This window comes from Dioscorea cayenensis, chromosome 12, assembly GCF_009730915.1.
Source record: "Dioscorea cayenensis subsp. rotundata cultivar TDr96_F1 chromosome 12, TDr96_F1_v2_PseudoChromosome.rev07_lg8_w22 25.fasta, whole genome shotgun sequence".
NCBI classification, from domain to species: Eukaryota; Viridiplantae; Streptophyta; class Magnoliopsida; order Dioscoreales; family Dioscoreaceae; genus Dioscorea; species Dioscorea cayenensis.
In genome coordinates this window covers 17878253-17893200 of record NC_052482.1, presented here as the reverse complement: position 1 = coordinate 17893200, position 14948 = coordinate 17878253, and the positions used below count along the sequence as shown (strand labels likewise).

Below are 14948 nucleotides of genomic sequence, written 5' to 3'. Positions count from 1 at the left end.
TAGTAATATTACCATAATACCTTACCCTCTATTACCTTTAATCCAAACATTACAAGGTTTGATAACCTCCAATTTATCTTACCTTGGTCCCAAACAAGGTATAATATAAAAACTCAATTTCCCTTACTTTACCCTACCTTACCCTCCATTATGAACCCCTTCTTCACCTCTCCCAAGCAAGCCCTAAATGGTCACTGAACTATGTGCCAATTCTTATTTTGGTCATTGAAGTAGAAAAAAATCTATTTGAGTCACTAAACTTATTAAATCCTTCCAATCAAGTCATCCTGACAGATAGCATTAAAGGCAGTCTGACCTGGCTTGCCACCTCACAAGTACACTCATTGTCATGTGGCTGGCACTCTTCTTCTTTCTCTTCAAACTATTGCCTTTTCGTCGATGCCGACATCGACCTCAACCACGGAGACGTTGTCGATTTTCTTCCTGAAGAGCTTGGTCTTCTCATAGATTTTACTTTTTTTTGTTTTGTGGCATTATCCCTCACAAGTTCAAAAAGTTTAGGCTTTTGTTTGAGCTTGATTTAAGTAATAATCGATTAATCAGGAAGTTCCCCGGAGTTGTTCTCTGGCTACTGTCTTTGAAAGAAGGAGAGAAGGAGGAGCACCTGGAATTTGGAAGAGCTCATTATCGAAGGAGATGAAGGATGGTTGACAAAGAGAGACTTGCAGATAAACATGGAGGTGGACATGCCATGAAAGACGAGACATGGGACAAAGAAGAGACGATAGAAATTCAAGAGTCCAACCAAGAAAGAAGTCAGAGATGAGGCATAGTGGGAGGGAGTTGAAGAGGCAAAGGGAATGGAGAAAGCAGTGGAAGTGTGACCAGAGTTGGGTGGTGGTGGCTGCAAAGATTGGGTGGAGGTCCATGGAGTGAAGGAGATCAGTGGACTTAACGCCGGCAGGGAGGAAAGGGGTAGGATGGAGAGGTTGACAGAGGAAGGGAGGTGGTATCAGAGAGAAGGGGCGTTACTGGAGATGGTGATGACTGTGACATGGAGGTGGTTGTTTAGTTGAGAGGAAGGCGACAAGGTGGAGGAGTGGGATGGTGTGGCCTTGTGCCATGAATGATGATGGTGGTGGTGGTGGACATGGTGGTGGTTGTTGATATAATTAGGGTTAGGGTTAAGACTTGGATGGAGATGACTAGAAAGAAGAGTGGCAACAACGTGGCAATGAGAGCAGTTGTGAGGTGGCAAGGCAGGTCAAATTGTCGTTAACGCCGTCTACCAGAGTGACTTGATTGAAAGGGTTTAATAAGTTGATTGACTTAAATAGATTTTTACTTAGATGATTAAAATAGAAGTTGGCTCATAGTTCAATGATTATTTAAGTCATTTACCCTATTTTATTTTATACCAAATAGACCCTAATTGATTTGTAGAGAATTTGAGAGTTAAGGAGAATTTTGACTTTCTTCTCCATGGTAACTCTATATCGAAGGAGTTTTTCATTTTGGGATAATTTCAAAAGTAGAAGTTTTTTATTTTTTATTTTTGTTTTGTTCAAGTGCAACATGGGTTTTAATTTTTTTGGTAAATCATTGAACTTTGGTCTAATATTATTTTGCTCACTGAATTTTAATTTGTTTCAAAATGCTCATTAAAGTTATTAATCATTTCATTAGTAAGTTACCCGATGGATTAACATCTTCATTAGCTGACGTGGAGGTTGGAAAAAAACCTAGTCAGTGTACATGTAGAGGCCACATGTCAGCTAATGAAAAATATTAATCCATCAGTGACACTGCTAATTAAATAATTAGTAATTTTAGTGTGCGTTTTCGAAATAAATCAAAATTCAGTTATTAAAATAGTATTGGACCAAAATTGAGTGATTTAAAAAAAAAAAAATAACCGCAACATGGCAACGCGCTCACAGTCCTTTCTTGAATATTAAAATGCCTTATGCAACATGTCATCTCAGTTTCATGAAATAATTCCATAGACAGAAAAAAATATTAAAAAAATAAAAATTGTCAAACGAAAGCAAATTTTCTAAGAAACCGTGTCTCCTCGGGATGGAATCTCAGCTCCTGGAGATGAAATCGCAGCCGTTTCATTTCCTCCATTGAAACTATTTTAAAAACTTTTTTATTTATTTTATTCCTCCTTTGCAAATAAGCAACTGTTGTCAATTATTGAGGTTTTTCGTTTCCCATTTTTATATATGAAAAATGAAAAATTACTTATCTTTTGTTTATTATTATTATTTAAAAATATTAGTTTAATTCAAAAACCATAATTGTTTTTTTTAAACTACAAATTTCGCTTTATAGTTGTAAAAAAATTCAATTATAAGAAAAACCAATAAATAATAAATAAATAAATAATATTATTATAATGTTTTTATAGTATTTATAATATATTATAACAGTATAATATCTTTAAAAAAATAATAAATAAATAATATAATATTTTAAAATACTGTAACATTATTGAAAATTTGATCATGCATCTTGCATCCATTATTACCAAATAGTCTCCTATACTAAAACGTGGTTGCTTGATACCATAATTTTTTTATTAAAATCATTTATATATAATTAAAATAATAGTAATGAATAGTCCTTTGAAGTTTGGTTATCTAAGAAAAATCCTCCTTACTGAGTATGTCTCTTTTTATCATTGTAATTCATTTTAACCCACACCAATGCTAACACTGTATTTATCCCTAACCTATAATTCATTTTTCTAGACAGTATTTTATTTTTCAGTTTACTTGCTTTTCAATAGTTGATTCCGTTAGTTTATTTTATCTTTATAACATATATTTCCGTTTAATCAGTATATTTTTCGTTTAATATTGCATATTTATATGTAATCACATAAGTTTTCACTTATCATGTTATTTTTTCGTCAAATATTTGTGTTTGATGTTTAAAATTTGACTTTTTCATTTAATATTATGTGTTTCCGCTTAAAATTCTGAGGGGTATTTCGGTCAATATCAGTCATTTTTATGACAAAAAAACGAAAGAATAGTATGTCAAAAAAGCTGGATTTCAATATTATTTTCCAAAAAATTGACATGATTTGAAAGACAACTTTTCCCACCAAGAGCAGAGTATTTCTGTGAAGGCAATTGATGAAGTTGCACTCTGAGACTAAAAATAAAATAAAAACAAAAACTGCCTGAGAAAATTCAAATATCAGAAGAACTCTGGAACTATTTTAACTATTTTGAAACTTTCAAAGGACTACAAACAAATTTTTTCTTAAAACAATTTTGCCTGGTCTTAGTCCGTACACACACCCACCAAGGCACCAACCCACTGTGTGAACATTGGAACACCAGCACAACGCGTTTCCCCATCAGTTTCCCGCGTTCAATTATTCCTGCCACTCTGACTTCTCAAAGTGGGTCCCCACCCCACTCCTTTTCCAGTTTTCCCACCATCGTTTCCTTCCCAATCCCTCTTTTATCTCTTAAATTTTTTTTAAAAAATTATTTACAAAAATTATCCACATGAGTCATACACATGACAGACCACAAAACCAATGTAAAAACATGAACCTGACAAAACCATGAGGTTTTCTCACCATTTTCCAGTCACAAGCATCTCATAAACACGCCTGAGCCACCGCCACCATCATCACCACCACTATAAAACCAGGTATGCATATCGGATCCTCCCAAACTCCTCTAATTCCCAAAACCGAATCCAAACCCGAATCCGAACCAACCTCAATGCCTTCCTCCGACTCCTCCGATCCAACTCCAACTCCAGACAACTCCCGGCTGATCTTCATATCGGATCCGGATCTAACTCACCGTGAATCCAACCCGTCTCCCAACTCCATCCACACTACTAAGTACTCAATCCTCACCTTCATCCCTCGCAACCTCTTTCGAACAGTTCCGCCGTGTCGCCTATATATACTTCCTCCTCCTCGCTCTCCTCAACCAAATCCCTCAGCTCACCGTCTTCGGCCGCGAAACCGCCTTCGTTCCTCTCGGCGTCGTCCTCTTCGCCACCGCCGTGAAGGATGCTTACGAGGACTACTGCCGCCACCGCTCCGACAAAGCTGAGAACCGTCGCACCGCCTCTGTTTTCTCCCTTTCATCTCTCTCCTTTGTCTCTGTCCCTTGGAAGCATGTACGTGCCGGCGACATCGTCAGAGTCGTCGCCGATGAGGCGATTCCTTGTGATCTTGTCTTGTTGTCTACTAGTGATAGTTCCTCCGGTGCTGCTTACGTGCAGACGTTGAATCTTGATGGTGAGTCTAATCTCAAAACTCGGTATGCTCTTCAGGAAACCCTAGATAGGGGTGCTGAATCTTGGGTTGGGGATGGCCGGGCGCTTGCTGTTATCCGCTGTGAGATGCCGAATCTCAACATTTATGGTTTCCATGCTACTATTGAGATCGATGGCCGGAAAATCCCTCTTGGTCCTAACAATGTTGTGCTGCGTGGGTGTGAGATTAAGAACACCCGGTGGATCATCGGCGTTGCGGTTTATACTGGGATGGAGACGAAGGTCATGCTTAATAACTCTGGCGCTCCGTCGAAGCGGAGCCGGCTTGAGACCCGGATGAATCGCGAGATCCTCATGCTCGCTGGGATTATGGTCGTGCTTTGCACTGTCGTCGCTACCTGCACCGGCGTTTGGCTTCATCAGAACCGTGATAACCTTGATACCCTGCCGTTTTATCGGAAGAGGGATTTCTCCGGGAGAACGGAGAAGGACTATCTCTATAGTGGGATTGGGCTGGAGATACTCTTTGCCTTCGTGAAATCCATTTTCTCGTTCCAGAACTTCATTCCGATCGCGCTCTACATATCCATGGAGATTGCGAGGGTCATGCAGTCGTATATGATGACCAAGGACAAGAATATGTACCATGAGGCCACTGATACTAAGTTCCAATGTAGAGCTCTCAACATCAATGAGGATCTTGGCCAGATCAAGTATGTGTTTTCCGATAAAACCGGGACGCTCACGGAGAATAAGATGGTGTTCCAGTGTGCTAGTATTGATGGAGTGGATTACAGCTGCGCCGAGGAGCCTGTGGCCGGCCAAGTCGCTCCCCACCCCACAGTAGGTAATACATTGCAGCCTCATATATATGTATGGTTTTAATGGTGTTCTTTGCAATTAGTTGTTCTAATGAGTCTTCCTTGGAAGTAGTTGATGGTCAGGTGTGGAGACCGAAGATGGTGGTCAATACTGATCCCCAGTTGATGCACTTGTTGGAAACTGGGAAGGGGACGGAGGAGTGGATGCATGTGTACTATTTCTTCATTGTTTTGGCGGCTTGTAACACTGTTGTGCCCCAGGTGTCTGAGACTTCAGAGCAGACTGTGAAGCTGATAGAGTATCAGGGAGAGTCCCCTGATGAGCAGGCTCTGGTTTACGCTGCGGCTGCTTATGGTTTTGTGCTTATAGAAAGGTCCTCAGGGCACATAGTCATCGATGTTCTTGGGGAGAGGCAGAGGTATGCCTTCCATGTTCTAGTTGTTCGTTTGTTCTACTTCTCCTTGCATGCTAATGTGCCTTTATTCACTATATGCTTGTTCTGGATAGCCAATGCTTTCTTTTTCTTAGCTAATGGGCAAGACAATCTCTAGTGAACTTAGAAAATCTTGAATTTTGTTCAAATTTTGGTGTAAACGGGATTAAAAAAAACAACAGATAGATAAGATGCTTTATATCTGAAGAACAATTATGACACAGTTCAACCCTATTTTTTTTTTATAAAATTGAGACATAATGATGTATAACACCTTACTCTTACAAAGGCCTGATTAGTGGTTGCTGACTAACACATTGAAAACTGATATAAATAAGAGTGCTGATAGCTAATTAATAGACAAGGCTTGATGTTCTCACTTAGAGGTTGAATGCGTACCGGAGGCTGGCAGATGATTGGTTGAAGGGATTTATAATGGCTTGAAGAAATTATGTTAATGAATTAGTTGATTTTTAGCCAAGTACAGAAATGTTGGCATTAGAATAGGAGAGATACAATTCAAGTCTGATGAAATCCCCATAAACAGATACAAATACAGAACAAAAGTAATGCCATGACTTGAATCATGGATCCTCCATGGAGATTTGTATTGGCTTTGGTATTTTTTCAGATGGTTATTTCTTTTATAACAATGCACTAATATAAACCATGAAGAAATTGTGGTTGATGATGCTTTTGACAAACTAATGTTTGAACTTTTTTTTTTTTAATTTTGCAATTACTGAAGAAATAATAGCATTAGCAGTTTAAGTTAACTTGATAAATGTAAGAAGATGACTATAGTTTTAGGTGGAAGCATTCACCATGGTGTAATGTAGAACATCTAAAGTTATTGTTGTAAGTGTAATGGTGAATGAACAGTTTCCAGTTCTTGCCTAACTTGTGAGGTTATCAGTACTTGACTAATGAATTAAGATGGCTGCTTTTTTGGAAAAATAAGAAATTGATTGTAAGTGAAGCATGCAAAAGAGTGAAATGATGCTAATAGCCTTTTCAGAATTTCAATGACAAAGTTCTTATCTTCCCATTATAACAACTCCCAAAAGAATAAGAAAAGAAATGTTGGTGTCTTTGTTATTCTTACAGCAGGGGGTTATGTCTCATAGTTGTGTTGTTTCTGGCAGTAAGTCCTTGTATGGCTTATCATGCCTCAGTTTCCTCATACTATTTGCATTGCTGATGGCTTGTCCACATCTTTTGGTCTCAGTGGTTGGACAGTAATTGTCATGATACTAGCCATGCAGCACATGGCAAAGGCTGTGGTATGGTGTGGGTGTTGATGTCATATGTAATCACTTAAGTAGCTCTTACATAAAATAGGTAATGCTTATACTCATTGATGGTTCAGGTTCACACTTTTGGGGCTTCATGAATTTGATAGTGATCGCAAGAGGATGTCAGTTATAGTTGGCTGTGGTGATCAGACAGTAAAGTTATTTGTGAAAGGTGCTGATAATGCAATGCTAAATGTTATTGATAAGACATTGGATTTGCACAAAATTCGCGAAACTGAGACTCATCTTCACAAGTATTCATCTTTGGGTCTACGGACATTGGTTATTGGTATCAGAGAGCTAAGTACAGTTGAGTTTGAGGAGTGGCAGCTTGCTTATAATAATGCAAGTGCTTTGTTATCTGAGAGAGCAGAGTCACTTCGAGCTGTTGCGCTCAAAATTGAATGCAGCCTCCACATATTAGGGGCATGTGGTATTGAAGATAAGCTACAGCAAGGTGTGCCTGAAGCTATAGAATCTCTGAGGCAGGCAGGGATTAAGGTCTGGGTTCTGACAGGGGACAAACAAGAAACTGCAATCTCCATTGGTTATTCTTGTAAGCTTCTGACAGATGATATGACTCAGATTATCATAAACAGTGATTCTAAGGAATCATGTAAGAGTACTCTTGAGGATGCAATTTCTATGTGTGAGAAAGTCATTGCAACATCCCTGGAAACAGAAAATATGAAAGGGCACATGGAATCTCAAAGGGTTCCTGTAGCACTCATAATTGATGGTCCCACATTGGTCTTCATTCTTGAAACCGAATTGGAAGAAGAGGTACAGATAGAGTGCAGCTGTGCTGAGTAGATTACAAGCAAATTTTTAAATTTTTTTTTGCTTCTTACGTACTGAATCTATCTATTGTTTACTCTAATCTGTGATGTTGCAGCTGTACAAGTTGGCTACAGCATGTGATGTTGTTTTGTGTTGCCGAGTAGCTCCACTGCAAAAGGCTGGAATCGTCTCACTTATGAAGAAAAGAACCACTGACATGTCTCTTTCTATTGGGGATGGTATGCGGGAATCTAAAACTGCTGTTTACCATGAAACTTTGTTGCATGTTCTTTTGTCACAGAGTTGTTTTCAATGGAGCATATGATAGGAATTGAACTTTGGAACTCTCATATTTGACTTATCAGGTGCCAATGATGTCTCAATGATTCAAATGGCGGATGTTGGGATTGGCATCAGTGGTCAGGAGGGACGACAAGCTGTTATGGCCTCGGATTTTTCCATGGGGCAGTTTAGGTTTTTGGTGCCCCTCCTACTGGTCCATGGCCACTGGAATTACCAGCGTATGGCATACATGATTTTATACAACTATTACAGGAATGCTGTTTATGTGTTCATGCTTTACTGGTCAGTATCTTTTTCGATACTTCCATCTGATTTTGAGATTACTTGACGTGCATCCTTTCTAGCTTTTGATTGTTGTGATTAATTTTTGCTGCTTATAGTCTTTATAAATCCTTAGTTTGTGGCTGAAAACTTGTTATCACCTCAACTTCTGCAACAAAATCCTTGAATGATCATTTTCATCCTCAATTTAGTGTGTTTGCATAATGTGGTAGCACAATGCAACATGTGACAATGTTGCAGTTAACAAACCTTACCCTCTCATCTGTGTCTGGAATATGAAGTCTTCACTGTTTGCTTATGCTATGGATTAGATTATCATTGATCACATGCACTTACCAACCTAGTGTCATGTATTTCACCAGTGCAATCTGTTTCTGTGGCCGAGACTTGCAAATCTAAACTTTTTTTTTTTTTGGGCATGGCTTGCTTAGAGATGGTCACTCTTGGTTTATAATGCATCAACCTCATATCTTTTGTCACCTACATTTCTGTGCTTGTAACCTTAATTTCAGTCTTGCCCAACAATAAAGGTTAGTCATCACTCCAATTAATATCCTCTCTAGCCTGAAAGCCATGAGGACATGGTGTGGCATGCAAGACATGCCATTTATTGTTCCCAAGAGAGCATACTATTATTTTCATATGGTAGATCCGTACTTAAAGTGTTTAGCTTCATTTTCTTTATTTTCACCTATTATTATCTTGTTTTAGTTCATTTGGATATTTGCCCCTTGTCCATTACAGCCATCTATGCCACTTTTTTTAAAAAAAAATACAATCATTTGTTTTTGTCATAAGGTGTTATAAACATATCACATGCTAATTTGTATCAGTACAATTTGTCACCAGGAATTATTAGTTTTATGTTGTAGCTTTTGATCTTCTAAAATGTATTTTCCTTCTATTACATCATTTCTCCTCTGAAATCACCGCAACATAATCTTTTGAAATTTTACCACAGGTATATGTTCTTCTCAGATGTCAGTTTGTACAATCCAATTAATGATGCCAATGGGCTACTATATTCCGCAATATACACTGCTCTTCCAACCATTATAGTTGGAATTTACGATCAAGACTTAAGTTCAAGGACTTTACTGAAGTACCCGAAACTCTACAAAGCTGGATTGCAAGACGAAAGCTACAACTTCAAGTTGTTTTGTCTATGCATGGCGGATACCATTTGGCAAAGTCTAGTTCTTGTGTTTGCCCCTTTCTTTACTTACGGACGTCTCTTAGATAATTCCACCTTAGGAGACGTATGGATCCTTGCAGTCGTTGTACTGGTTAACGTTCATCTGGCCATGGACATCATCCGGTGGAATTGGACCATGCATGCAATCATCTGGGGCTTAACAATTCTGACTTTCTGTTGTGTTATAGCTATTGACACCTCACCAATTTCGCCGGGCTACAAGTAACACTACCAATCTGTTTCTCTTCGTTACTGATAAATATAATTAATGCTACCAGTAGCAAATAGCTTTTACTGAATTGACTTCCCAAACGAATGATAATCTTTGCTTTTGAACCACAATATCATATTTAATCCTTTTGTTATCACTTGTATCAGTGCTGCACTGCATACGCTGGGATCCAAAACATTCTGGCTTCTACTACTAATGATCATTGCATTGGCATTCCTTCCTCGCTTCCTGGTCAAGACATACAGTGAGTATTTCCGACCTAGTGATATTCGCATAGCCAGAGAAATTGAAAAATTCGGAAACCCAAATGAAGTAAGATCACAAGTCGCCGAGAATCCTTCAACTGATCACCGTCAATGAGAGCTCCGGTAATCCCCTTGGCATTCTCCTCTCCTTTTTACTTTTCCGTATTTTATAGGTCACTGCTTTCATTACTGAGAACTTAGTAGACTATGCATGGATTATATATGTATAGTGACTCTTGAAGGGATGGTTTTCATTTATCCCACTGTAAACCAAATATGATGTAGCATTGTTAGACTGATACGGTTGATCAACTTGTTTTCAATTTTGGCTTCATTGTCTTGAAGTTGTGGACCTTGATTATGCATCATTAATCCATTGGAATTTCTTGTGTAGATGTAAAATCATGCTTGTTAGCTGCTGGATTCAATCCAATATATGCTTATTATATTTTTGTTTCTACCTTTATTGAGATATTATTTTTTGTTGATATTGTTATATTGGGGTAATTTGATTTTGTGTCAATTTAGTTGTTAATCTAATGTTTTTGTTATTTATTAAGACTTAGGTTTTGATCTATATATATCAAGTGGTCAGAGGGATGAAATAATTGGAATAATTGAATAATTTTAGGGTTTTCTCTCCTCATTAAAGTTACAGTGTAAACAAACTATTCGTTGAATAAATTATATTAGATATTAAAATCATAGTGTGAACAAATTAATTATTAAATAAATTACATTTGATACAAAACAAATATATCATTTGGGTTAGATTTATATATTTTTATTCAAATTTAATTAAAGTAACTTAAATGGAACTATTAGTTACCACGTCCACTTCAATAAAGGTTTGAAGATTTTATAAAAAAGACTTTACTAAAATTTTGCTTCTAATTTCGGTAAGTAGAATATAGAATAAAATTTGACTAAAAACAAAAAAGTTAATATAACTTATTACAGAAAACTTTTTGAGTGAGGAAAAAATAAAAATAAAAACAAATCAATTGAAATAAATTTTAAAATCCACATAATTACAGAGTACCTTCAAGTAAAGAATTAAATTAGCTTAAACGGTCAGAGTTAATTTGATTTAAATCCAAATAATTCACACCTAAATATGAAGGGAAAAAACACTAAGAAATGAATTATTGGTTGAAGTGGGACCCAAAAAGGAATCAATGTGCATGAGAAAATTGATTCATTGGTGCAAGCCATGCCAAAAATATTGGCCAGTTCCAAGCCTTCAATTGGTTCTTGGGTTGCATTCATTGTTGGCCATATTTGATTTTTTTAATATCAATTTTTTAATATTAATTTAAAATATTAAATATGTCAATTTGAACCGAAGGAAATTAAAAATTTTTAAATGTGGAGTGTTCTTGCACATCTCAAACTAACAGGTGTTTGTCATTACTTGAGACAGGGACTTTGTAACCTTTAAATTAATGATTTAAAAAATTTTAAAAAAAATATAAATACTTTTTTGAAATATTTGAAGTATGACATAACATAACCATTTAAAAAAATGATCTAAATGTTGAATCCAATTATACAAGTATGTTTATTTATGTAGCTCTAACAAAATACTTCTTATTTCTTTGATAATAGTTTTATTCTGCTTCTTTCTTTTTGGTAAACTGACATAATTTATTATAAATCTAAATAATTAAATAGATGCAATCAAGTAATGAAATATTCTTCCATCTTTTATATGTTCTTTTTTTCTTGCATATATATATATATATATAAACTAAGAAATAATTACTATTATACCTCTTCATATAATTGTTGCTTGCTTACATTCCATTATTGGTAAAAAAATATCTAACTACTTCTGAATTCTTCTCATCAAATTAAAATTTACTTCTTATATAATTTGCCAATTGATTTTTTTAATCAAATGGGTTTATCAGAAAAATATAAAGTGTATATATATATATATATATATATTTTAAGAGTATGCTAGCAATTACCCACTTTTACATGTGATATAGAAGCAAAATTATCTTTTATATATAGTTCATATGAAATCATTATTCTTAAAACTCCAACACCAATTAAATTTAGAAAGAAAACAAAAAAGATTATAGTTTTCATCAACAAGTGATACAAACTTCCTTAATTGCCAACCAACATTGGCAAAACTTAGAAGAAGATATACTAATCAATCATCATCTTCATCATCATTAAGATCACAATCATCAAATTCAAACAAGAAAATCAAAAAAGAAAAAAAATAATTAAACTCACACATGCATGAAGAAAAAAGAAAAAAGAAACATTAATTAAAACTGAAGAACTCATGAATGGCTGCATAATCTCTTTCATGTATAACTGACCAAGAAGTAACTTTCCCCCATTTGCAAACCTTGCAACAGAATTCCATACTCATTCATTGGAACCAACTCTCCATTTGAGTTCACAAGCATCACATCCAATCCAAACATGGCTTTCATGTCAATTGGTCCTCTTGGAACTTCTGATGCCATCCCATTGATATAAACAGTCATATATCCTGAAAAAACAAAACAAAACAAAAGAAAAATTCATTCAATTGAAATTCATCTTCTTTTATATATGATGTATTAAAAACAAAAAGAAAAAGAACCAAAACTATATATATATAAACAGTTAATACTCATTGTATATATATACATGTAAAAATCATAAAGGATTAAAGATGCAAACCAGGATGAAAGTGCAACTGTGAAAAATCAGAAGAAGAAAAGCTTGAATTCTGATTAGTCATCTGGCGAGAGATCGAGAAGAGATCATCGGCATTATCGTCTGCTAAAAAATTAGAACAAGAAGAAGAAGCACTAGAAGTTGAAGAGCAAGAAAAGAAAACTCCGTTCGATGAGGTCGAAGATGAGGAAGATGAAGGTGAAGGTTCATAGAATGATAGAGAAGTGTTTGTGGCAGCTGCAAGACTAGCTTGGAGTTGGCGTTGTCGTCGACGGGACCTGGACCGACGGTTTTGGAACCAGTAGAAGACGTTAGCATCGCCGACTGAGCCAAATTTCTCGAGAAGCTTGCGAATTCTGACTGTTTCATCCTTTGGAGGGTTAACCATTCCGCTGTTGAAGATTGATTCTAGTATGAGGATTTGTTCTGGTTTTGGTGTCCACCGGGAGCGCACTGGCTCTGCTGGTGATCTTTCTTTAGGGTTTGCAAGAGCTTTTGTTTGATCATCCATATTGATGAAGAAGAATAAGAAGATGATGATGATGTTGATGTTGATGTTGATGTTGATGTTGGAATAGAAGTAGAAGAAGATGAAGATGATGATGATGATGATGTTGGAAAAGAAGTAGAAGAAGAAGAAGATGATGATGATAATAAATTAAAAGAAGAAGAAGAAGGGATGAAGAAGAAAAAGATGATGATGATGATGATGATGATGATGATGATGATGAAGAAGAAGAAGAAGAGGAAGAGGAAGTGAGAGATTGAAGTCAATGGAAGGGAAGATGATATGAAGAAGGGGAAGAAGAATTGAAAGGAGGTAAGTGAAGGAAGCACATGAGTGTCTTTGAGCTTTAGTATTTATAGCCATGTAAATGGAATAATGTGTGCCCTTTTTGTTGTGCATTTTGGTTCTTGTTTGAGCATTATTTTTGTAGTTTGTTGGGGGGTTTTTCTTTTAATTTTATTTGAACTTTAGGATGATGAAATGATTACCTTCACTTAATGCTTAACCCTAACCCTAATCCTAATTACCCTAGTTATGCTAGTTTTTTTAAAACTCTTTATTACTATTATTATTATAAATTTGTTATCTTTTAAACAATAATAATGTCATTAGTCATAAATATGATTTCATGTAGCTATTTGAAGGCCATTTTTAAATAAAATTATTTTAGTAACACTAATATGGTCAAGATTGGTAGAACTTAGCCCTATCAAAGTTTTTTAAAATAAAAATAAAAATAAAAAAAGGGTTTATAAAATGGTTCCATGTTTATGTTATTTTGTGGTTTGGCTTATGGCAAAGGCAATGGAATGAAGCTTTTAACATCAAGTTCCATATGGATCATGTCAAAAGAGATTGGGTCAAGTGATGTACAAACACACCAGTGCTTTGCATACCCTACAACTTAAATTTGGTCTGATTAGTTAATACAACAAAATGGCAAGAGGACTAGTTCTCAATATGTATATATATGCCAATACCAAGTGAAGCAACAAGGAAACATGTAGGGTCACTTTTGGTCTTTCTCAAAGTCTTTCTCTATTTCATATGATAATTATCCTTTACACCATTCATTGGACATATATATGTTTTGTACATGTGATGAAGGGTTTGGAGAATTTGGCTTTGCATAACATTGCATGTGCTTTTGTAAGGAGGTTGCTTGGTGAGTAGGTCCCTCTTGTTCTTCTAATAGATAGAACGAAGAAGAAGAAGATCCCTTTTACTTACCATTTGGAGAGAGAAATTAGGGTTAAAGATGTTGATTAAAGTCAGAGTATATCAGAGTTGTAGTATATATTTTTGGAATCATGTGGAAAATATAATAAATAAAATGTTAATAATAATAATTATTATTATTAGACATATGGTTAAAAATAGTTTGATAGACTACCATTACAATAGTCGAATGATAGTGCCATTTTTACTTAGAAGATTGAGGTTCGACTCCAGCCATGATATGGTTGAAAATTTAGGTAGTGTTTGTTTTAAGGGATTTGGAGTTACATGTAACTCCAAATCCCTTACCTTTTTAAAATCCGGTGTTTGTTTTGATGTATTTCATTTTTCATGTGCTTTGGAAATCCCATCATTGAGGGATTTTGGTTTACGGTCAAAATGACCGTAAAACCAAATCCCGGGAGTTCAAAACCAATATATATGCATATGTATATATGCATATATATATATATATATATATATACACATATACATATACACATACATATACATACATATATACATAAATCTATACATATACACATATACACATATACATATACACATACACATACAAATATATACATATACACATATACGTATATGTATACACATACATATACATATATATATACATAAATCTATACATATACACATACACATATACATATATACACATATATGTATGCACATACATATACATATATTTATATATACATATATGTATGTATA

The 14948-nt window shown here is 35.4% G+C and overlaps 2 protein-coding genes across 2 annotated transcripts; one reads left to right on the top strand and one right to left on the bottom strand.

Annotated features, from left to right (window-relative positions):
• Window positions 1-3547: 3547 nt before the first annotated feature.
• LOC120274037 (phospholipid-transporting ATPase 1-like) lies at window positions 3548-10207 on the top strand. The gene is given in 8 exon segments (XM_039280782.1): window positions 3548-3869; window positions 3871-5065; window positions 5152-5458; window positions 6843-7551; window positions 7664-7787; window positions 7914-8133; window positions 9095-9550; window positions 9707-10207. Coding segments are annotated over 8 exon segments (3456 nt in total). The 5' UTR covers window positions 3548-3638; the 3' UTR covers window positions 9921-10207.
• Window positions 10208-12052: 1845 nt separating this feature from the next.
• Window positions 12053-13045, bottom strand: LOC120274012 (WUSCHEL-related homeobox 11-like). The gene is made up of 2 exons (XM_039280756.1): window positions 12494-13045; window positions 12053-12320 (listed from the first exon to the last, which is right to left on the bottom strand). The coding sequence occupies exons 1-2, from the start codon at window positions 12999-13001 to the stop codon at window positions 12130-12132; spliced, it is 699 nt and encodes a 232-aa protein (XP_039136690.1). The 5' UTR covers window positions 13002-13045; the 3' UTR covers window positions 12053-12129.
• Window positions 13046-14948: the final 1903 nt, after the last annotated feature.